Source organism: Danio rerio, chromosome 14 (genome assembly GCF_052040795.2).
Source record: "Danio rerio strain M-AB ecotype USA chromosome 14, GRCz13ab, whole genome shotgun sequence".
In the NCBI taxonomy this organism is placed as follows: Eukaryota; Metazoa; Chordata; class Actinopteri; order Cypriniformes; family Danionidae; genus Danio; species Danio rerio.
This window is the reverse complement of record NC_141034.1, coordinates 34,787,860-34,812,140: the sequence shown is the minus strand read 5'-3', so window position 1 is coordinate 34,812,140 and position 24,281 is coordinate 34,787,860. Positions and strand designations below refer to the sequence as shown.

Here is a 24,281-nt window from a genome sequence, read left to right as displayed (position 1 = left end):
CAATACATAATACAAAACTTCTTCACTTCCTCCATTGCTATTTTAGTTCACTGTGTGTCAAACAAGAGGAGACTTTATGTTGGCACAGTCAAGTCAGTCGTGCACTTACAGGCTAAATGACATCTTCCTGCTCTCGGTGACACACTGCTAACAGAAGGATAACATGTTGAGAATTATCCATTCACTCACATCCAGTAAAGACTGATCCCTTATCTGTTGTCCCAGATTATAACACAAGAACCACCATGAAAACGTGCAAACATTTGGAAAAGACCTAAATTGTGTTTCAAGCTTTAATAGAGGCCCATTAGAACATGCGAAAATTTAGGTCATTCTTTTACTGAATCACAACTCTACTTTCACCTTTGACACAGTGTTCCCTAAATCTGTATGAGAGTTTCTGAGATCAATTACTGATTTGTAATTAAGCGCATTCTTTCATTTACACGCGATTATGATTATAAGACTTTATATTCCGGCAATACAACAGCACAATGTTTCGAAAGCAATTTCTCAAACAGTTAGAATTGATTTTTTTAAAATAAAACCATAACTAGAAAGAGGCAGCATGGTGGCACTGTGGGTAGTACAATCGCCTCACAGCAAAAAGGTCACTGTTTCAAATGCCGGCTGGACCAGCTGACATCTCTGTGTAGAGTTATATGTTCACACAGGTGCTCTGGTTTTCCAGTCCAAAGACATTTGGTATTGGTGAATTGAATAATCTAAATTGGCCTAAGTGTATGTGTGTGGATGAGTGTGTATGGATGTTTCTCAGTACTGAGTTGCAGCTGGAAGGGAATCCACTGTGTAAAACATATGCTAGATAAGTTGACGGTTCATTTCGCTGTGGCGACCCCTAATGAATAAAGGAACTAAGCCGAAGGAAAATTAATAAATAGGAAACACAAATTTTGACACACCTTGTGTTTCCATGTTTTATGGAAATTTTCAAAAGACACCAACTACAAATCATATTCAACACAATCTCTCATGCCAGTCTAAAACTATTTTAGGTCTTGTTGATTTATATGGGCTATTTTGTAAGCATTTGTACATTCTGTGACTTTAAAAGTGGGCCTTCATATTATTATTTTTTTAACTGTACATTTTCATATGAATTAGACTCATACAAATTGACCAAACATTCCCAAAGATGTAAATTAGCTGTGTTTTCCCATGTCACCTACTCCTAAACACAATCTCACAGAACATAGCGGACAACATTTTTATGTTATGTTAAAAATAACAAAACGTACACTCTTAAAAATAAAGATACCTTATTTGTCCTCTGAAGAGCCTTTTATCATCTGGTCCACCTTTTCAATTCACAAAAGATAGAAAATGGTTCTGTAGTTTACATTAAATTTATTTTTCACACTAAGACAAAAAAAAAAGTTTTTTTTAAAAACTGTTGCCTGAAAAGGCTTTTTTGAGACCCAGAATGGTTCTTTTATGACATCAACACATTTGGAAGCTTTCTGAATTTGATTTGTAAGCCGTTTTCCTCATCGGCACTACAAAAATTAAGTGCAATCATGTAGACATAACATAAGCGATTTTATTATAATTTCCAGATAAAGAAACTTAAATGTTTGCTCAAGAATTGGTCCACTTGTTTTTGAAAATTGGTGAATGACCAGTCATAAGGGGCTCAGTGGTTAGCACTGTCGCCTCACAGCAAGAAGATCACTGGTTTGAGTCTCGGCTGGACCAGTTGGCATTTCTGTGTGGAGTTTGCATGTTGTTCTTGTGTTTGCATGGGTTTCCCCCACAGACCAAAGACATGCGGTACAGGGAAATTGAATAAACTAAATTGGCCGTAGTGTATGAATGAGTGTGTGTGATATGAGTGTATCCCTGGGTTGCAGCTGGAAAGACATCCGCTGCGTAAAACATAAAGTATCCTGGAATAGTTTGCAACCCCTGAAATAGAAACTAAGCCAAAGGAAAATTAATATATGAATGAACATATGAATGAATTAATAAATAATTGTAAATGAAAAACTAATGGAAGCACCAAAGCTTTAAACATAATAAGTCACACATGGACTAACCCACAAGGAATCCCAAATGGGTGCATGGGAAAGGCTACACTGTGTAACAGTAGACTTTAACAGGAGGCCCCAATGGGTAAATCAACTGCGAGCCCTGTGCAGGCTAATCCACATGAGCTTAATGAGTGTTTGCCAACAGTATTCTTCTTTAGTATTGTATCATTGTGGCTCTGGAGATGCCAAAGAGCAGGCTATTCGCACAAGCTACACCTTGAGAAAGCTTTGCCCGCATAAGTGTTTCTGAATCACTCTAAGTTTGCGGAACATAAAAACCCACCAACTAGTTAACAGGTTTATTCATGGATTGTCTGCTGTGATTATGAAGGATCCTTAGGGATCTGCTTTCCAACTACAGCTCATGCATAATTCTGCCACTGAACATGAGTGCTTAAAGCCAGTTGGGACCATATAAATACACTTTGGATTTTTTACTCATTGTGTCTTTTTGATATTTCAGCTCTAAAAGTGTCTTTGTGCAGTCTACAAATTGTTGAGAGCTCCCTAAATACGTATCCCAATAAAAAAGTCACATTACACTGAAGAAAATGATTCATTGGATTGACTTTTTAAGGTAAGTGATTGCAAACAACTTTGGACTGAATTAAAAAACACAAATTAAATTAAATAATGTTCAACTTAAATTGTTTGTTTAATTGTCCCATCCCATATAAATTGTTTGCAGCCTCTTACCTTAAATAAAATCTAGTAAATCCAATGAATCATTTTTTTCAATGTACATATCCTAATCTGTTTGCTACTTTAAGGCAGGATTTGGGTTAAGCCTAGCTCTGTTCTAGCCCAAACCAACAAACAAAATGCAAATCAGACAAGCTTAAAGGACACGCGTATAAATCCATAAAATAAAGGTTCGACCTAGACCCACAAAAACTCCTACACGTCTATTTTTGACCACAGTAAACAAATGTGTGATTAAAAAAACTAAAAATGTGGCCGAGGACGTCGAATCTCCCCGAGTGCGTTTGTCAGACCCTTGCCATGGGAGCTATTTTTAGAAAAAGGGCGCGCAACAGGTTTCAGATACGTGCACGTGCCCCTGAGGTGGTCTAAAATACAATTTTATTGATCGCTGGATAGATATTCCTATACAGATCTATATTTTAAATGATTGCTCCTGGTGATTTCTCACGACTGACAAATGAAACATGATTTATGGCATCGCTGAATGATCTCGGCGAGTCGCGCTCGAGAACTTTCCTAAAAGCACTGGAGTTCCTGCTTGTTGCTAAAAATAGCTCACCTTCACTGATCAGGCTACTTCGCTTCCTCTACGAGTCGAATGGGACAATAACCGCAGCGAGGGCTGGAGTTCCTCTCTACGACACTTTTGTCTGAGACGCTCGGCTGGTCGGACATTATGAATGGAACAAACTGTCCTAAGAGGACGCCAGAGGAATTTCAGCAGAGTTTGAGATGTAAACGAGCAATTTTGTTCAAACAAAAAAGTTTGACAGGTGTTTCGGGTCAATTAGGACAGCATACATGACCGCAGCCCATGCAATATAAAAGTAAAATTGCATGTGCATGGATTTTAATATAATTTGTTATCACAATTTGTATTACACAACATAAATAAAATTACCTCTGCAGGCCAACATAAAACACATCTCTAATATGTGTGAATTTGTAATTGCATGTTTTTAAATATATTAAATAATTAGATTAAATTTGATAGCTAAATTTGATAGCTGTTCAAAACACTGACAATACATTAACAAAATGCAAAGCACTTTCTGGATAAGAATTACGCATGGACAAAACCCATTCAGACAGTTGTGGGTTATCCTAGCCTACCTGATGTCCGTTTAAAAATAACTTATTGTCTCACTCGGACTGCCCTTGTTAGAGCATCCCAAGTTCATAACGAAGCAACCAATTATGTTCCCCCCATTACTGTGACTACATACTGCGCTGATAAATCCTGAGTGAACTATTGGCTCTTCCCCACAATGTCGCCTTACGCACACAAAATCATAAGACATAACTCAATACAGCTGCTGTCCTTGTCTACGCTCGCCTCGTGTTTCCCTTATAAGGACAGAGAGAAAGCATTTATGTAATAATTAGGTGTTTCAGTGTTCTCGGTTACACCGTCTGGTTCACTGGGGCAGATGCTGGTTCCCTGCTGCATTTAAAGTTATATCATTAAGCACTGCGGTGAACTGTGCCGTATGCTGAGTTACTATAATCTGCCATTTTTTTTATGAATGAAAGCCCCTATGAGCATTAGTTCAGTGGTCACAATGTGTAAATAAGGCAGCGAGTTATAAGACAACAGCTATCATGTCTGGGATTGCATCACATTTTACATCCATGAACAAACAATGCAAGCAAGCTATTGGAATGCAACACAGGAGTGGTTTTATGAATCATATCTGAACTCGCTCGGTTGGAGGCAATCAGCACTGGCACACGAGAGGATTCAGAGAGAGTGCTTCTCTATCTCGTTCGTATGCAGCTCAGAAACAGAACCCCCCTCCACCCTCCCCTTCATACGTCTATACACCGGAGTGCGGTGACTCCGTCTACGTTTCACTCTGTGTCTCCGCCCATTGCTCGGTTTTGTCCAAATCGGGCTTTTTGCGTCGCCGGAGCTCCCGATTTCAAGCCAACGTCATCAACGGAGAGATGGGATGCTGACGTCGGAGCAGAGTCAGAGCGCCAGGGTTGGGAGGGGTGAGAGTGAGTTTCAGCATTGCTCGCACTGATATGAGACGTATAAATCCCTCTTGGCCCCCCTTTACTCCATCCCCCCTCCCCTCGCGCTTTTTTTACGTCGGTGTTGGCGCGTTGGGAGCCCCCCTGCTCTGGTGGAGCCCCAGCCTATATAAGTTACCGGCTTGCAATGTTACTCCACCAGATTTACGGACTCCCTATATCTGGGCGAGACACGGCTTCAGCAGCAGCCGACTGACTCAATCCCCAACCTGGAGGAAAGAACCATCTATCCTCCGGTCCCCGCAACCTGAGCCAGGCGCTGTGGCGGAACCGAAGGGGGAAACCCGGGAGAGGCAGGCGAATGGAGAACAGCCGAACTCTGGACATGTGCTGAGATGACACACCTGTGAACGCGCCTAAACTCTTTTGGGAAAGAGCCTAACACTTTTCTTAACTTGCAAGGCAGTCCACTTATTCAGCAAAGCTCAGAAACAGTTTTCATCGTTGCTATCCACAATGTATCGGTCCACTAAAGGAGCCTCGAAAGCTCGAAGGGACCAAATAAATGCGGAAATTAGGAACCTGAAGGACTTGTTGCCCATCTCCGATGCGGACAAGTCTCGGCTCTCCTACCTGCATATCATGTCGCTGGCGTGCATGTACACGAGAAAGTCTGTCTTCTTCAGTCAAGGTAAATATTTAAATATGTCTTAAAAATGTATAAAATCGAATAGAAGTGTGTAATCCTTAAAATATGAACTTTATAGACGCTTTATAGATCTGCGTTTGTGTTGAAGCATTCATGTACATCGCGTTCTTTATTTATTGAGTTGATGCAACAGGTGCATGTTTTTTTTGTAATATCTACACTGCATATTCGAATGATGATACAAATTGAAAAATATCCTTAAAAACGTACTGAAAACTGAAATTGAAACGTAATGAAAGTGCTTTAAACCGCCAATTCTCTCCATGGTGCTGAAACACAAACGCTGTCCATGGTGCTGAATTGTAAATCTCGCTACCGCGTTCGTGGATTTCGTATCGTGTGAAATGTTTTACACATGCAGTAAATGCAACAGTTTATTCAGTCTTTAAATTACTCTTTTCAGATATAACTACAGCTAGCAGTGCAGAGGAAACGACGGGATTCCTTTCATTTTATGAATTGAATGAGTTAATACAAGGGATGCCAGGCTTTCTTCTGCTATTGACTGGAGAAGGAAAGTTACTGTACCTGTCAGACAGCGTCTCTGACCACCTCGGACACTCAATGGTGAGTAAACATGCTATTTCAGTCTGTAATTTTAAATATAAAGAAAAAGGCAAGTTAACCTCATTTTATTTATTTTTTTTTGAATATTTAGGTAGATTTGGTCGCTCAAGGGGACAGTGTGTATGACATAATAGACACTGCTGACCACTTTATTATGAGGAGTAACCTGGTGCCTCCAACTTCACCTGACACAGGTAAGACATTCAAAATGACAACACAGATGGATGAAACATATCAATATCTATATTTCCATGTTTTCATTATTTTCATGCTTTTCTCCTATAGATCGCTTGTTTCGCTGCAGATTCAACACCTCCAAATCAGTGCGTAGGCAAAGTGCGGGCAATAAGCTTGTTTTAATTCGAGCACGCTGCCTGTCACAAACTCCTAGTGAGTCTTCCCCAGGATCCTATTGGACTTCCAACCCTGTGTGGGTATGTTTCTGTGCTCCTCTGGAGCCTCACACTTCCAGAGGTGGAACTGCCTCAGACAGAGAATCAACCTCAGCTTCAGCACTAGAGAGCAGCTTCTTCCTGCCATGTTTCCGTTCTCAGCATAGCCGAGACATGAGGCTTCATGAAGCACAAGAGAGGTGAGGTTGAATAAATGAACTCTGATAACTGTGATTAATGATGCTGTGTTTTCAAAATAAATAATTTTCTTCCTTTTTTTCAACTTTCAGTGTAAGTGTTTATTTGGGTCTAAATGTGGAGATTCTGCGGTCCCAGTCTTGGTACAGCTTCCTCCATCCTCAGGATCTTTCACATGCCTCAGCTCAGCACTGCAGCCTATGTGAGTCTAAACACACATATTCTCAGCTCCATTTGCTTGCTTAGACCCAGCTTGAGCTCCTATCTATCTCACAGTTGCCCATCAACATTTGACATTCACAACGAGCAATAGAGTACTATGCATTTGCAGTAAAAAAAAGTACTTGTGACCACCCACTAAGACATGAATTGATATTATTTACAAGAAGCTGAATATGTTTTGATTTGCTCATCTTTTTTTCTCCACACAGTAAGAGAAGGAGGAGAGGGCAGAGCTGAGATGGTGGTTCGTGTAGAGACAGCAGATCACTCATGGGTCTGGCTTTACATGGTCTTGCAGCTGGAAACTGGGGAAACCCCTATTGTCAGTAACAATTACATCATCAGGTAAGTCTATATATATAGTCATGTCTAAATGACCAAGTTGGGTTAATAAGAATATTACTAATTTTGCATTTCTTTCTCTTCATCACAGTGAGACAGAGGCTTGGTCAGTCAGGCAACAGCTGAGCTCTGAACAGACCCAACTCTCCTTGGTGCTGGGCTCAAGCACTTCTCAACAAGAAAGCGTCAGCTTACAGAGTCCAGAAACACTCTCAAGCCCTGATCAAGTGTTCACGCCAGGAAGCAGTGGGCTATCTGGTCAGTCTTTCGACTTCAGCACAGCAGCATGCAGTACAGGATCTACTGAGGAACAAGGTGGCAGCTCCTCAATGGAGCCTGCACAAGTGGAGAGTGGCCCACGTTCCAGTCTCTCCTCTATGGAAGAGGAGACCTTCTTCCAGCATGAGCCCAGTGAACCTATGGCCAGTCCCTCTTCTGCATCATCTCCCATTCCAGTTACGGTTGCAACAGTGTCAGATTTGGACTTCCTCACTCAGAATATTTTGCTGCCACCGGCATTCCAGATAGATCCTCCTTTGCCAGTCCTGCCCCTTCCTCTTCCACCTGTGCCTACCTCCCAGGCACAACAGACCAAAGAGTTTGTGTGCACACCCCCATACACACCTCAGCTAGGTGGAAGCAATTTCCCCTTCGGGGAACCTCACTTTAGCTTTGATCCCACTGGAGCCACCTCACCACCTCCACTTGGTCAAACCGCAACAGTAACAACGACAACAGCACCATCTCTTTCTCCATCCGCGCCATCAAACCCACAAAGCAGCCCACCACCTCCAACAACAACACTCTCATCTCTTTTGCCACTCACGATAACATCTCCAACCACAGAGATTCTCTTTCCAGTGGAGCCGTGTAGTGGGTCACTCTATGAGAAACTCCCTCCTACTCCTGACAGTCCTGGTGACGGTGACTGCACAGTCATGACTTTACCTGAAGTTCGGGGTCCGCTATACGTGGACGTCCCTCACGGGCCGCTCCCTTACCCACCAGAAGGTCTCCTAACACCAGAAGCCTCACCTGGAAAACAGCCAAGTCTGCCCTTCTTCTCCTCACTGCGTGACAGAGAAAAGGAGAGAACGGAGATCTCGCTTTTAGCACAGCACATCAGTACACTAGCAGAGGGCTTCTACCTAGATCCACTCCTGGCCAAGCTGGTCCCGTCCACCCTTTCTGAACACTCTCAGTCTCCGGACTCTGATGGACTTGATTCAATTCCACTGCTGGGTGAATTCTACCCACTCAAGTCCTGGAAAGGCTTGGACCTGCCCATCTTCCAGGATGACGAGTCGCTGTTCGAGGAGAGTGTCTTAGAGACCCTTCTCCAGGACCTCTCATCCTCCCCTCCGCTCTCACCGACTCCCTCTTCCTCCTCTCACTCTAGCCCCCCCTCTTCTCCCTCCACTCCTGAGTGCTGGTGTCCATCCTTGCACTTTGACGGGGTCTCTGCTGTGAGTGCCGGTCACTTCTGTAGCGTCCAATCGGCGCACTGTAACAATGAGGCCGGGCGAGGGGCTATGATGTCGCCAGTCAATGCAGGCAACATGACAGATACGAAGGCAGCAGGCGAAGTTCCCATGGAGACAGACGTAGCATCATCGCCTCTGTTCACGGGTATACCAACATCTCCACCACTGCAGCTGACCGCCTCCCCTGCCTCCCCTATATTGATGCCTGTCTCCTCGCCTGTCAGCCCCCCATCGCCCGGCCTGCCCTGCGCCCAGTCCCTCCTCGAGGAGCTGGCCGCCCTGGAACCCATGTTTGGGGCAGGTGCCTCGATCGCCCCCGGCCTGGGGCAACAACCTGAGTTGTATCAACTCCAAAGTCATGTGCCGCAACAGTGCTTCCGCAAAGGTGAGGGTCTTTTTGCAGATCACTTTTCTGTCTTAATTATTTATTATTCTGGCAAAACAATGTTATTATTATTATTCCTTCTAACATTTTGTCCTATGTTCTCTCTATTTGTCTTACAGATGGGAGTGGAAGTGATCCTCCGTTCTAAAATAAGTCTGTGACTTACTTCATTAAGTATGGCATATTGTCATATTTCATGGAGCTACTTTTGCTGAAAAGTGAATATTAATTAAATGTATAAATATATACATAATGTATATAATGCCAAAAAGACTTGAACTTCCTCAAATCCATTGAGAGTAAATCATCATGTTCACAATTGTTCATCTGATTACCCATTTGTTTATGTTATTAATAGTGCAACCCTTTGGTAGCAATGCAATATACTAGTCTTGAACAGGTCCTAAAAGGACTACGAGGTCAGTGTCTTTCTGCTGTAATGTAACATGAGCTTATATGAGTGAGAGTAACAGCTCTGACTTTGTAAGTGTAAATCAACTTACAGACTTGCATTTGTATTCACTTGTAGTGAAAACTCAGTTGTGAACTTCAGTGACATGAACAATTTCAGTGAGAAGCAACAGATAGCGTATATGGCTCAATGCGTGTCATCCAGCATCACACACACAAAGCCCAATGTGTGGAAGGCATTTACATTGCAGATCAATATTTGGTATTTTCAAAAAGAATCAACATCAGCGTGTTTCCCACAGCTGACTCACTTCTTTAATCTTGAAATATTTCGTCGATTGCTGTAATGTCAGAAACAATCATAGAAATGACAGAATTCAGACTACATTGGGCCTTGAGTTTGTGAATGTAATAATTCTTGGACATATCATTTTCAAATGTGTTTCAATGTGATGTACAAATGTGAACAAATTCCACTTTGTGTGCAAGACAAGTCAAGTTTTTCCATGTCATTCTCCTACTGGCTGGTGGACACAAGCTGCAGCGGAAACCGCCAAGTAGAGGGGCAAAATATTGTGCATGGCTTTGCATGCACGGACATTACTGGACTTATTTCTAGCTACTATTGAGTGACGGAGTCACGAATCCTTTCGCCCGGCTACTCTGATGGGCACACGGCTAGAAGGAATTGCACTGGACTTTTGCAGCATCAATATTTGTAATGCTTGCAATCTGCAGATGCTCTTGTGTGTCTGACACATCGAGAGGTTGCACCTAAGAGAAAACAGCACCTTTATTCAGTGAATACCACGGTGACATCGTAACTTTACGGTGTGGAGTGGTGACAAAGACTGTGTGAATGATCGATTCTTCTTTTTTGAGAGGGGTTACATGAAACGAAGCAAAGTTTTGTTTTAAAAAATGAGCAGGAAAAATAGGGACAGGGTTCTATTTCTATTCAGTTACTAATCGACACGGGTTGAGAATGGTTCAATTCCCATGGTGTCGACATGCTAACGTAGAGTTGTCTACGGTCAAGTAAAGGATTGATTCCTATGTTCTAGCGATTTACATGCTAAGTTTAAAAATAAAAAGTATTTTATTGTATGTATGCTGATTTACAGGGTGCTTGGTGCACATGCCTCTAGCTAGGCATGATGCGGAATGGTTAAAGATTGTAATCATTTGTACATTTGTACAAACAACAGTATGTACATATCAAAGACATTTCTTTCGTATGAGATGAAAACATACTTGACATATGCTATTTATGAAGAATGGACATTGTGGATCAGTGTTCTTTTGTGTCGCTGATAAATGTATTTGGTCGTCAAAACAGAGGCATTTATATTAAAGTGCACTTAAAATTACTCCTGTGTCTCTTTCTCGTTTCTCCTAATGGCTTCCCTTTTGCAAACCACTGTCCTTGCCTTGCCTCCATGCCTCCATCACCCTTGTCGCTGTATCCCTTCTTTTCAGAGCATTCTCCTCGCTCTTTCCCCGGAGCGTGGACTGCTCAGCAACAGCACTGACGCACGCTCAGGATGAGACGCTATCTGACTCAGACTGACGCACACACTTGACATAGAGGCGCTCGCACAGACCGCCAGCTTCCCGCTTTGACGCACTCACGTACTGAATGCCACACGCACGTAACCCTCCCTTCCTCTCTCTTTTTCTCTCAGCCCACACTCAATGTACCTGCTATTTTGACGTGGTATGACGGTGTTATCAGACTCCATATATGGGCTTTCCTGCTCAGGGGCACCATTTTTAGTCCCCTCCTCCCTTTTCTCACAGCATCCTTCCCAATAAGGAGAGAGAGAGAGGGAAGAGCTGTGTTGCTATGCTAATGAATTTAACGCACATGGGCCAGTCAGCCAATTAAAGCAACCCTTGTTAAGGCACCAAAAGCTGTGATTCAAAGACCTCCTCCCAATTCTGGCTTTTATGTAAAGCACAATCCCCCCACCTCAAACTCTATTATTTCTCTCCCTTTTCCCTTCTATTTTTAGGAACAATGCACCTTGGGGAGCTTAGATATAATCAAGCATCATAAGTATAGTAACCATCTGCCATAAAAAGTAGAACCGAGAGCTTTGCGTCAGCATGTGAACATTTTGTTCCAGCCTCTTAATGCCCCCCCAACTGCAGCTTACTGAGACTAAACAGTGTCACAGAAACCCAGATTGGCTCTCTAACACCATCTGGTGTAAAATACATGCATTTTAGTTGTAATGCTTAAAATGTTACATTGCAAATGGCATAAATTATATGGCAACTAGATTATACATTACAGAAAAATACATAATGGATGAATGTTTGCTGCCTACACTGTTCATCACAGTGACCTTCAGTCAGTAATGTGTTACAGGTGTTCTGCTATTCACACAAAAATACATTTTCTTTTTTTTTTATATATGCATATTTTCCATTACACACTGTACTCAAAATAAAAATAATAAATCAAAGTCGGTTACATTAAAATGTTGATATGTTTAAAAAAGCTTTCAGTTAAATTGTCTGTTATCACACACACATACACTCTAAAAAAGTGACCATACAGCACCAGAAGGTTAAAACACTGTTATGTACAGTTGTTATATTGTAAATAGTTAAGGTATACTGAGGGCAAGACAGCATTTGTGGATCTTTTGCCAATTTCTGTAAAAAAAAAAAAAAAAAGCAGATTTATGCAGAATAATTTTGGTTATTAAAAATAATAACTTTTTTAAAGGTTTCTTAAAGTCTTGTGATATATTTATTAAAAGACTGAAATTTTATTTAAATATTTTTTTACGACAAACTGCATTGCACATAATTCATGTAAACATTGCATATTAGTCAATGTGCACATGCAGATTCCACGCAGACCTATAAGTATGCCTATTTAAATATACATACACTAGGTACAGAAAGTATTCGGACCCTCTTAAATTTTTCAATCTTTGTTATATTGCAGCTATTTGCTAAAATCATTTAAGTTAATTTTTCCTCATTAATGTACACACAGCACCCCATAGTGACAAAAAAAAAAAACAAAAAACACTGAATTGTTGAAATTTTTGCAGATTTATTAAAAAAAGAACAACTGAAATATCGCATGGTCCCAAGTATTCAGACCCTTTGCTGTGACTAGGCTTGGGAAGATAACTGTTTTCAAGGTATACTGCTTTTTGGAAAAGTCAATGTTTTAAAAACGTCAAAATGTTCTGTTATACTATTACTTAGGTATGTGTAAGATACAATTTTTTATGTACTTTTTTTTTTTTTTTGGACAAAAGTATCTCCAGCAGAAAAATCATCCAAAGATGTTTTAAATTTGAAAGAAATCTGTGTTTTTGAAACCAATGAAGAGAGCAGAAGTCAATCATTTATTTGAATTTTTTAGCCTGACATATTTACTGCTCCAAAATCATTTAAATGTTACTCAAAATAAAAATGTAATGTGTTCAAAGGGTAAAAAGTTTTAGCTTTTTACCCAGACATTTAAAAAGAATATATATTTAGAGCAGTAATCACAATGCTGTGATATTCTTATCCAAGGTTATCATACCCTCAAAAACTTATACCAACCCATGCCTAGCTGTGACACTCATATATTCAACTCAGGTGCAGTCCATTTCTTCTGATCATTCTTGACATGGTTCTACCAGAGGTGTGGACTCGAGTCATGTGACTTGGACTCGAGTCAGACTCGAGTCATGAATTTGATGACTTTAGACTCGACTTGACAAAATATAAAAAGACTTGCAACTCGACTTGGACTTGAACATAAATGACTTGGACTTTGACTAGGACTTGCCCCTATTGACTTGTAAAGACTTGCTGCTTCCCATGGAAAGCCCAACGATAAAAAAGTATGTTGACATGGACCGCTCTCTCTCTCTCCCCGTTTATGCGCGCGTGTGTGACAGCACGCGCGCACGTGTGTGTGAGCATGCGCGCTTTCGGCATGACGTCCAATCGAAGCACGGTAGATTGTTTTGATTCGACAGTATCCAACGTGACTACTATGAGGCGCCGGAGTGGACAAAAGTCAAGGGAACGCAGAGAGAATTTGAATTTGAACTTGAGATCGAGCCAATACTCGCGTGCCAATACTCGCTCTCTCTCTCTCTCTCTCTCTCACACTCTCTCTCTCACACATACAACATACACCTCTCTCTCTCTCTCTCTCTCTCTCTCTCTCTCTCTCTCTCTCTCTCGTGCATTCAGTCTCTTTGCGTTCGCTTGACTTTTGTTTACGATGGCGTCTCATACCTTTAGTGCTTTTGCTCTCACGGGATCCTCCAGTTAAACTGACCCTTCGCTAAGCCACGCCCAAAAACCGCCACCCACCAATCGCGGCTTACCAATCGTAGCTACGGGCAGAGGCTCTGTCAAGCTTTCGAGCGAGGGAAACAAGCCAAATCGTTGCGCAATTGGATTGTGAAAATCTGACACCCGCTATCCTAAAAGTTTGGACTGGGTGGTGGGATTTTTTCCCTTTTCAAAACCAAAGCCCAAGAGGAGAAATGCCAGCGTGGATCAAGCTGTGTGAGGGGCGGTAAAGGAGTTAAGCTAAGTTGGTTTTGTTTTCGATATTCACATTCAATGATAGGTGGCAATAACTCACACTCCTCTTATCCTAAACAGATCTAAACTGTGTTTCTTATAAAAAAAATAAAAAAAAAACAAAGCAGGTTATGCTTTCCAGCGGTCTTTTTCTTTTTTTCCACTCGATATTATGAGCCAGGGCTCGACAATAAGGACTGCCCGATGGCCCGGGGCCAGCGTGCGAGACACTCGGGCCAGTGTACAAAATGTTACTGGCTCGATCGGGCCAGCTGCTGCCTTTTTGCCTGACAGATCGAGCCAGAGCTGCGTGCTGCGACTGTCTGTCAATTGTGTGCAAATACAATCTTACGGTGCTTTCACACATAGACGTTTGTTTCGGAATCTGTCTCGTTTCACCCGTTAGCGCGTTTTTTTAGCATATATCCAGCAGTTGCGCTCGCTTCCGCGCCAAATCAATCAGTCCAAGATCGCCTGAATGAGACGGTCTCTGTCCTATTGAGCGTATATCGATTGTAGAAAAACAAGAAAACAAAACAATGCAACGAACTAACGACCCAGGCTATATCACAGTGTATCATGATCGTGTAATAGCCATATATACGGCTATATGAAGAGGGAATGATGAGCAGGGCGAGATGTCATTCTTACCGGTAAATGCGAAAGTGAAAGCATGCTGAAATATTACCGAGAGCTGTTTATCCAGCCTGATCTCGGTTTATCCGTCAGGAAAATTGACCGAAATTACTATGTGTTAATTTTTCCATATTTTAATCGTATAATAGGCCTATGTTGTATTAGGCCTGTTGTTTTGTTCATTTCCGCACTGACAGCTCGAAAGAAAGATTTACATTGATCTGATGCAGTCTCGGTTCATCTGCTATGTCTCTCTATAATTTAAGCCTAAAATACAGAATTATAGTCAACGTTTCTTTAATAGATTGATTAATTCAATTGATCGATTTCTACAAAACCTGACAATTGAAACGAGGCTCTGTATATATGAGAAAGTCTGACCTCGATTTGTATTTGGTGACGATGTCTGTGGGTTGTTAAAATTAAAGTGCACATTTTCACTTATAAAATATTCTATACACAATACACAAAAGTTTGGGGTCAGTGTGATTAAATATGTTAAAACAAGCTTCTTCTGCTCACCAGGGCTGCAATTATTTCATCATAAATACAAATTGTGAAATGTTGCACTATAAAATAACTGTTCAAAAGTAGTTTATCATTTAATTTATTCATTTATTCCAGTGATTTTAAAGATGAGATTTCAGCTTCATTACTCCAGTCACATGATCCTTCAGAAATCACTAATATTAATTATTATTATATTTATAAATGGTAATAGTTATAAAATCAATAATGTCTGGAGTAATTATTTTATTTGAAACTAAATACAATAACAAAGCAGTTATTTAAAATTTTAATAAATATTTAACAATTACACCTTTTTACATTTATAAATATAGCCTTGATGAACTGAATAGTTTTCCTTAAACATTTTAAAAATTACCGTAAATATATATACAGATTTATTAGCCCCCTTTTGTTTTTTGTTTTTTCTTTTTAAAATATTTCCTAAATGATGTTTAACAAAGCAAAGAAATGTTGATATTTTGTCTGATAATATTTTTTCCTTTGAACAAAATCTTATTTGTTTTATTTTGGCTTGAATAAAAACATTTTTTAACCATTTTAAGGTAAAATTTATTAGCCTCTTAAGCTAATTGTTTTTCAGACTGTCTACAGAACAAACCATCATTATACAATAACTAGCCTAATTACCCTAACCTGCCTAGTTAACCTAATTACCCTAGTTAAGCCTATAAATGTCTCTTTAAGCTGTATAGAAGTGTCTTGAAGAATATCTAGTAAAATATTATTTACAGCCATCATGACAAAGATAAAATAAATCAGTTATTAGAGATGAGTTATTAAAACTATTATGTTTAGAAATGTGCTGAGAAAATCTGTTCTCTGTTAAATAGAAATTGGGGAAAAAAATAAACAGGGGTGCACACACACACACACACACACACACGCACATTCAAATAGCGATTAACTTCTTTTTTTTTTTTTTTGGTGGGGCCAGTGAAAATTTGGGCAGGGCAAGTAAAAATCAGAACCACTGGCCCGATCGGGCCAGTAGAAAAAATCCTTAGCGTTGAACCCTGTGAGCACTGCTTAGTTTAAACCCTCGCTATTGTAACGCATATAAATACATACACTAATATTTGCTGGTAGGAAAAATCTATTTGTTCACTTCTGTTATTTATACTTTAATGATTGTGCATTTCAATTTTTTTTCTTCCACTTAACTGCAAATTTGAATAAAAACTGGATAAAGAGCACACAAACATGCTGACAGTAATAGGTACTGTACACTGTTATGGGTCAATGATGCTAATATTCGGCACAATCCATCAGTTTCTTAGGTTATTAGATTATTTTATAATTTCACCTCTCCTGCTGTGCATGAACTATGCTGTTGAATGTTCAGCGTATGAGGTGGCTAGGCTAACCTTGCTTCAATTTTGATAAAATTATTTTCTAATCAGTTGCTATTATGTTGTGAATATACCCCTGTAATGTTTACTGCAGTCCTCTTTTGTCTGGCTTTCTCAGATATCTCACCTGTTTGCCAAAAATGACTAATTAAATCCTTGGGAATGTCTGACACCAGCGCATACACACTGTAATAGATGTGCCAGGCATGAAAGCTTGACAGGCGTAGCAACAGTAACTAAGGAGGGCGAGGCTTAGCGAAGGGTTATTCCAAGAATGTTGATATGGTTTCTTTCTTGCTTTACTATTTATTAACAATACACAAAAAACTAAAAGGTTAAGGTAAATTCTTTAATAAATTCTAGTGTTTTTGAGTATTATACTTGTTGTATACTTGTATTATACTTATGTTTTAGGCTAGTATTATTTACGACTTGTTAATTAATGCTTCATAATACAGTAGTATTACCAATAGTGAACAGATAAAATAATACAAAGTGTAGTTTTACTACAGTAAAGTGTAGTGATTTGTAGTATAAAATACCCTATATTGTAAAATAATACAGCACTGGGTAATTTGTTTATATTACACTTGTGTTACCATAGCAACTATAGTATTACCACAACTGATCAATTGAAGTTCTTTACTGTAGTAGGCTACTGTTCAAAACACAGTACATGCCAATATACGTGTTCAGGGGCCCTGTGGAACAGCTTTCCTCAAAATGAAGAGGATGACATGGAAAATGTCCTCCACAATCTCATCAGCAAAGTGGAAGCCAGCAAACACTAGTTTACTTTATTTTAGCTGCCATGATAAAATGAGATTGATAGTGAGATTTATTTGAAGAGTGAATAGTACAGTAGGCTATAATACCTTATCAAGTGTTTCCTTATTTTTATCAAAGTTACATTTCTGCTTGCATTAGTTTTTGTTTAAATGCTTTTAAAATAAAATGTATTTTTTACATCCAACATCTATTCCAGGGGTGCCTTATAGTGGTGTAAACCCCTTTACAAGGGGTGTTACCCCTGTGTAAACTCTAGCCACCCCTGTGGCCAACCCGATATGATTTTGCTGTTGACATTATTTATTTAAATCTACTTACATAAATGCAATAAAATGCAATATTTCAATAAATAAATAGCAGCCACTAAATTATTGTGGATTGATTGGTGCCACTGACGTAGCTGGCCTCTTCTGGCCCCCCTTAAGCAAATTTTCAGGGGGGCACCACTGGTCTATTCTCTGTCTTTAAGTGTTTGAAACTGAAAATATCTCATCATATAAAACAACCAAAAATGTTATGGTTTATTAGATTAAACATTTAATATGTAAGTCTATTTTAGTATTTTGGTTATTGTTATTAAACAGTGCAGCAATATGAATCATATCAAAAAGCATGAAAGGAAGAGGGAACACGACACAAATTGTGAGTTTGCATATAATCTCTGAGAGCGCTCAAGAAAATTTGTGTGTGAGCAGTGCATATTTGAGAGCGAGAGAAAATTTGAGAACTTGCAATCAGTTTTGTCCACAAACAGAGGAAATCCGTGCACGAGCATCACACAAGGTAAAGAGCAAAGCTCTTCAACGTTATGTGAAGAAAACAACTTTATTGTTTGTATAAAGTAGCCTACTTCATTAACAATATGTGCTACCATTTTAGCACACACGAGATTCAATTGACAAAATTCCAATTTCACTCAATTTAACTTTGCAGCATATACAGGAGTTGGTCTACTGCTACCACATTGAGGTTATGTAATTTTGGTTAATCACAAGTTGATCACCGAAGACATAATATAGCACAACTAAACTTAATGAATTAGACAGCAGGAGACCTGCAATTTCTGTGTGATGTGAGGCAAAATGGAGTCTTTTTTTGGTGGAACTCGTTCTTGTGCATTATGCTGTGGAGACGAGACGCAGCACTGTTCAGTACTTTTTCAGAAAATTGCATTTGTATTTTTATATATCTGAGCAATGTTCTTTAATAAAAAAAGGTTTGTTTAATTAATACAGATCTTACAACCATACCTAATCTGTATATATTTTATTTTTCTGTTAAAAAGACTCGAAAAGACTCGAAAATCAAACTGCAGGACTTTGGACTTGACTTGAGACTTGTTGCCTTTGACTCGGGACTTGACTCGGGACTTGCCTGTCTTGACTCGGGACTTGACTCGGGACTTGAGGGCAATGAATTGAGACTTACTTGTGACTTGTCAAACAATGACTTGGTCCCACCTCTGGGTTCTACACCTTTATTGTGACAAAAAGATTCTGCTGCACTCAAAGTTCCTAAGAGCACCGCGGCCTCCATAATCCTTAAATGAAACCCGTTTCCATCCGGCCAAACGGAGCTATTGGGACAGAAAATCCTTGTTGAGAGAGGTAAAGAAGATCATTGTGGCTGAGCTCCAGAAATGCGGTCAGGAGATGGGAGAAATTTGTAGAAATTCAACCATCACTGCAGCGCTTCACGGGTTTGAACTTTACGGCAGAGTGGCCAGACACATAAAAGCCCACATGGAGTTTACTAATAATCAGCTAAAGAACTCTAAAATGGTGAGAAATAAGATTTTGTGGTCTGACGAGACCAAGATAAAACTTTTTGGCCTTAATTCTAAGTGGTTCTAACCAGGCACTGTTCATCACCTGTCCAATACAGTCCCAATAGTGAAGCATGGTGGTGGCAGCATCATGCTTTGGGGGTGTTTTTCAGCTGTAGGGACGACTGGTTGCAATCGAGGGAAGGACGAATGTAGCCAAGTATAGAGATATTCTGGAAGAAACCTTCTCCATACTGCTCAGGACCTCAGAATGGGCTGAAAGTCTACCTTTAAACAAGACAATGACCCTAAGCACACAGCTAAAATAATGGAGTGGATTTCACAACATCTCTGTAACTGCTTTTGAATGGCAAAGCCAAAGCCTGACTTAAACCCAATTGAGCATCTCTGGAGAGACCTAAAATGGAAGTCCACCAACCTTTACCCTCCAACCTGACATAACTGGAGAGTATCTGCAAGGAGGAATGGCAGAGCATCCCCAAATGCAGGTGTGAAAAACTACATCTTTCCCAAAAAGACTCAAAAGGGTGCTTTTACTAAATACCTAGCAAAGGGTCTGAATACTAAGGACCATGTGATATTTCAGTTTTTCTCAATATAGTAAAGCTGTTTTGATTGAATTGAAAGCTAAAGATAGACAAACAGATGGACAGACATATAATGTTCCCTAGAAAATATAACTTTCTATATACTGATGGGTGGCTGCTGGTTCTGTATAAAAAAGTATTCAGGTGTCGAAATAAGTCTGCAAACTAAATCATTATTGCTATAAAGATATTTTTAAGATAAACATAGAATAATAATACAATAAATAATGCAATAATATATTCTAATTCAAACAAGCATTAAAAAAGATGCCCTCTTGTGGAAAAATATGAATATACATGCATTGGCAATGGAAGGCTGGGCTAAGAGATCAGATTAGTCTTCTAATCATGACCTTTTCTAAACTGGACCCCTCGAAATGTACAGCAGATTATTTTATATGTAATTTTCCCAACTTTTTGAAATGACATAACATGAATTACAGCACACCAGTCACAGAGTGGCTAGATTTTCATTAGTCAAAAAGCTAACCATGACACTCCATTTTTTCTATTAAAAAGAAAAAAAAATGCTTGCATTCATAATGCAAAAAGAGACTTGTGAAGTTGGTAGAGGCGACGCACAAAGGTTAGTTCACATCAAAGTAAAGCACTCATTGGTCCTCGAAGACAGTTAAAAGCCAAGATCAGAAGAAAAGCGTCTGAGAAATTTGCCTCAGATTTTAGACAAAAGCATCTGGTTGAAAATGATATGCACTTAGAGGCACAGATTTGACTGGTTTCTCGGAGCGGAGACTGAAAAGCAAAGCACATTTTTCAGGACGAGTTACACTCACCAAAGCATGATGATTATCTGTGCCTGCAAGCATCCTTGACTGTCTTTGAAGACGCAGTGCCACCATGTGGACATTCAGTGAGCCTTCTGTGAATTAAATCATAAGTTTAAAAAAAGCCTAACTCTAGCCATGCATTAGATTAGTCCTACATTTAAATTGGCAGTCAGGTATACGGTCATAGGAAAAACAGCTGGCTCTATTAGCATTAGCCACAGCTAATTTGAACTAACAATGATAAATAATCCTACAGCATTTATAAATAAGCTGTCTTTATGGCTTCCTTAATAATTATAAATAGCCTCTCATGTTGCATTTACCATATTTAGAGTTGAAGTCAAAATTATTAGCCCTCCTGGGAACTTATTGTTCTTTAAATATATTTCCCAAAATATGTTTATCAGAGCAAGGAGATTTTCACAGTATTTCTGATCAAATTTGTCCTCTAGAGAAAGTCTTATTTGTTTTACTTTGGCAAGAATAAAAGCAGTTTTTAATAATAAAAAAATAAGATCAATATTTCTAGCCTTCTAAGCAATATGTATGTTTTTTTACAATCATTATATAATGACTAATTACCGTAACGTGTCTAATTAACCTAGTTAAACCTTTAAATGGCACTTTAAGCTGAAAACTAGTATCTTAAAAATATCAAGTAAAATATTATTTACCATAAAAATGAATTATTAAACTATTATATTTAGAAATATGTTGAAAAAAAAATCTATCCCTTAAACAGAAATAGGGGAAAAAAATATAGAGGGAGCTAATGATTCAGGAGTGCTAATAATTCTGAATTCAACTGTACATTTTATACTTGTGCTATAGGTCGAGTGTACGCCTATGATAACAAGTAGACTATAAATATTGATTAATCATTATACTTAAAAGTGTGTGCAAGTAGGATTTTCACAATAAATTGGTACTTCTATGACAACAGATCCACAAAAGTGTAACTTAAAAAAATATTTCAGCATATTTTCAATTGTGTTAGTCCAATCACATAATCACAAAATAAGCACTTCATTCACAGTAACTGCCTTGGAGCTACAATCAAACTTTGGATTTCTACTTCTTAACACTCAGTTTGGTACATTTTTCTATTGTTCAACTTTAATTTGTAACAAAGACAAATTGCATCAAGTGCGTTCAGTCAAGAAATACAAATTACTGATTATTTCCACTAGATCACAATTAGTTACCATATAGATAAAGTCAAATTACAATTCAGTACAGTAAATACTTTTGCTCATGTATGTAAATAACTTGATGTGTTTTCATATAGAAAACTGAAAAATTGCAAATTGAATGATGACATACAAGCTCCATGCAACATTAAAGATTTACATATGAACTTGCATGTCATAAACCATTTATCAGATTTTATGTGGGTTCTTTGATTACATTTATGTTATATAAATATATATAATATGATTAATATAATATAGTTGAAGAAAAAAAGTTGAAAAGGGGTCTTACGGTTGGGTTTTGGCAATTAAACCAAATGTTCTCAATTCATTTCATAATGTTTTTGTTTTGAAACAATGATTGTGTTACGTAAACATGTGTAACTACAATGAAATCATGACGTGTTTGAAAATGTACACATTTTTTATGAGAATAGTACCAAACCGTTTTTAAAAATGCAATGATTAACTTACTTAGTGTCCTCCATTGACCTTTCAGCCAACAAGAACTTGAACGCAAGGGGTTCGCATCTTAACATGGTAACGTTAAATGTTTTTGATAGCAGGTGAAGTCAGCATCAGGTTTACGTTATTTCAGTCTGAGCTAACATGAACTAGTCGTATTGTAAGAGCTGAATTTTACAAATAATTGCTGTTCCGAATTGCTCGTTTTTAGTTAATGAATTAACTAAACTGAAGTAGCAGGCAGGCAGGCAGTTAACTTAGCCTATTTTTGTGTAAACAAAGGTCGCGTACGTCTCTTCCGGTCACGGTCTTGTAGGCTATGTTCTCCGTGGCTCGGGTTTTTAAATAAATTGCAATAATTTATTCTATCTAGGTTATCCATAGTAATCACCAGGGTTGGGCAGAAATAGAGTGAAATGTATTTAATACATATAAATAAAATACCTCTATTTTACACGTATCAAAATAAACTGCAAAATACAGCAGCCACAATGTAGCCTATCAAAAATAAAATATGTATCTTGAAAATACTTCAAAATACTTTACCAAGGGCGAATTAAGTTTCATCGCAAACATTCCATAAACAGGCCTATTCGATCAATCCCATTTGCACCTCATTCACCTGAGGAGGTATTCATATTCATAAAAATGCAATTTGTGTTTCTCTTTGATTTTAGAATAGATATTATACAAACTTCATATTGGAAATCCTGTCGTGAAGAAACCATGTAATGCGTAAAATGAGTTAGAATATGGTACTATATACATTAAGTCTCTATAGCTCTATCTATTGTCAAAATTGCCACCAGTCTTATATTTTAAAAGGGTGATATAGGAAAAGCTTATTTTAAAATTTTTGCTCACATAATTTGGTCAATAAATCAATAAATAAAAATGGGTTTTTTTTGCAATTGAAATTTTCAATGCTAGAATCTCCACTTTTAGTCATTTCCATAAATCATGTTTTTTTTTTATTGTACTCCACCAATTGTAGTCTTCAATACACAATATAAAACCTGATATCAGTTTTTGTTGCCATAAAACCTGAGTTGGAAGTTTTTGACCTGTCTGTAGGCTAGAGTATTATTAAATATTTTTGTTTTATACAGATTAACTATGCCAAAGTTTATAAATAAAAACGTATAAAGAACAGCTGCCGATCAGCTACTGGCATTTGAAACAGCCAATGAAGTTTTGCAGGTATCTCCACTGTAGGACTTTTTGTTGTTTGTCTTATTTTCCTGTCTTTGGCTTCAAATTCTATCCCTGCTATTTGTCTGTTATTTTCTTTATATCGGATGTACAATTTCCATCCATACACAGCAAGCACTGATCAACTTTTTCAATATTAATCAATTTTCTAGTCTGATCTCTGAGAAAACACCACTTTTAAAGGCCACATTTTTAATGATGTCATCATGTAGACTTCTTACAATGTATTTTGCAGTATTTAAAAATACAAAAATAGACACTACACAAAAGAACTTAAAGTATGTTATTACAAAATATTAACCCCTTTCTATCAAACCTAAAAAATGCAAATTACAAAATACTATTTTATATTTAAAATATGTATTTGAAATACATGTATGATAAATATTGCCCATCCTTGGTAATCACAAATTATGTATGAGTTTGCTACACTACACGTAATTGAAATTACAAATCAGTCTGTAAAACAAATAAACAAACAAGATAGCATAATCAATGTTTACCACATAAGCAGCTTGATATGAATAAAACTAAGGTTTCTTTAGCAAACTATTGAGTAAACCTACCTGAATTGGCAGTTAAGCTTCCATCTTTTTCATTTTTGTACAAATTAAATTAATTTAAATTAGGCCTACTGATGAACATGGCATACTGTACAAGTCTTGTTACGTTTTGTTTTTACAATGCAAGTGCAACTGACTAACTAAATAACATAAATAGAAAGAGATGGAAATACTGAATTCATTATTCATTCAGTTTATAAGGTACTTACTCTTGTTCCATTTCAGTTTTCTACAAAATACATTTAGAAAGGTAATAGGCAATGCAAATTGCAGCAAGAATTGCAAGAAGGATGTGTTGTTGACATCTCATTTTAGCATTCAAGTTCCAGCTTTTCCTCACTAAGTCTCCACTTCAGTGTAAAAAATAGTGTCAAATTGCAGCCCA

At 38.3% G+C, this 24,281-nt stretch overlaps 1 protein-coding gene and 1 long non-coding RNA gene across 2 annotated transcripts in view; one reads left to right on the top strand and one right to left on the bottom strand.

Annotated features, from left to right (window-relative positions):
• The window catches only part of LOC108192168 (uncharacterized), a 117,370-nt gene extending 94,922 nt beyond the window's left edge, over nucleotides 1-22,448 (bottom strand). The window contains exons 1-2 of the long non-coding RNA XR_015507611.1: nucleotides 22,131-22,448; nucleotides 20,473-20,558 (exon numbers count right to left, since the gene is read on the bottom strand). This is a non-coding gene — a long non-coding RNA (uncharacterized LOC108192168). The remainder of the gene's footprint in view (nucleotides 1-20,472; nucleotides 20,559-22,130) is intronic.
• Nucleotides 4,949-10,813, top strand: npas4a (neuronal PAS domain protein 4a). The gene is made up of 8 exons (NM_001045321.1): nucleotides 4,949-5,424; nucleotides 5,846-6,009; nucleotides 6,101-6,203; nucleotides 6,295-6,601; nucleotides 6,692-6,801; nucleotides 7,031-7,166; nucleotides 7,255-9,032; nucleotides 9,152-10,813. The coding sequence occupies exons 1-8, from the start codon at nucleotides 5,250-5,252 to the stop codon at nucleotides 9,178-9,180; spliced, it is 2,802 nt and encodes a 933-aa protein (NP_001038786.1). The 5' UTR covers nucleotides 4,949-5,249; the 3' UTR covers nucleotides 9,181-10,813.
• Nucleotides 22,449-24,281: the final 1,833 nt, after the last annotated feature.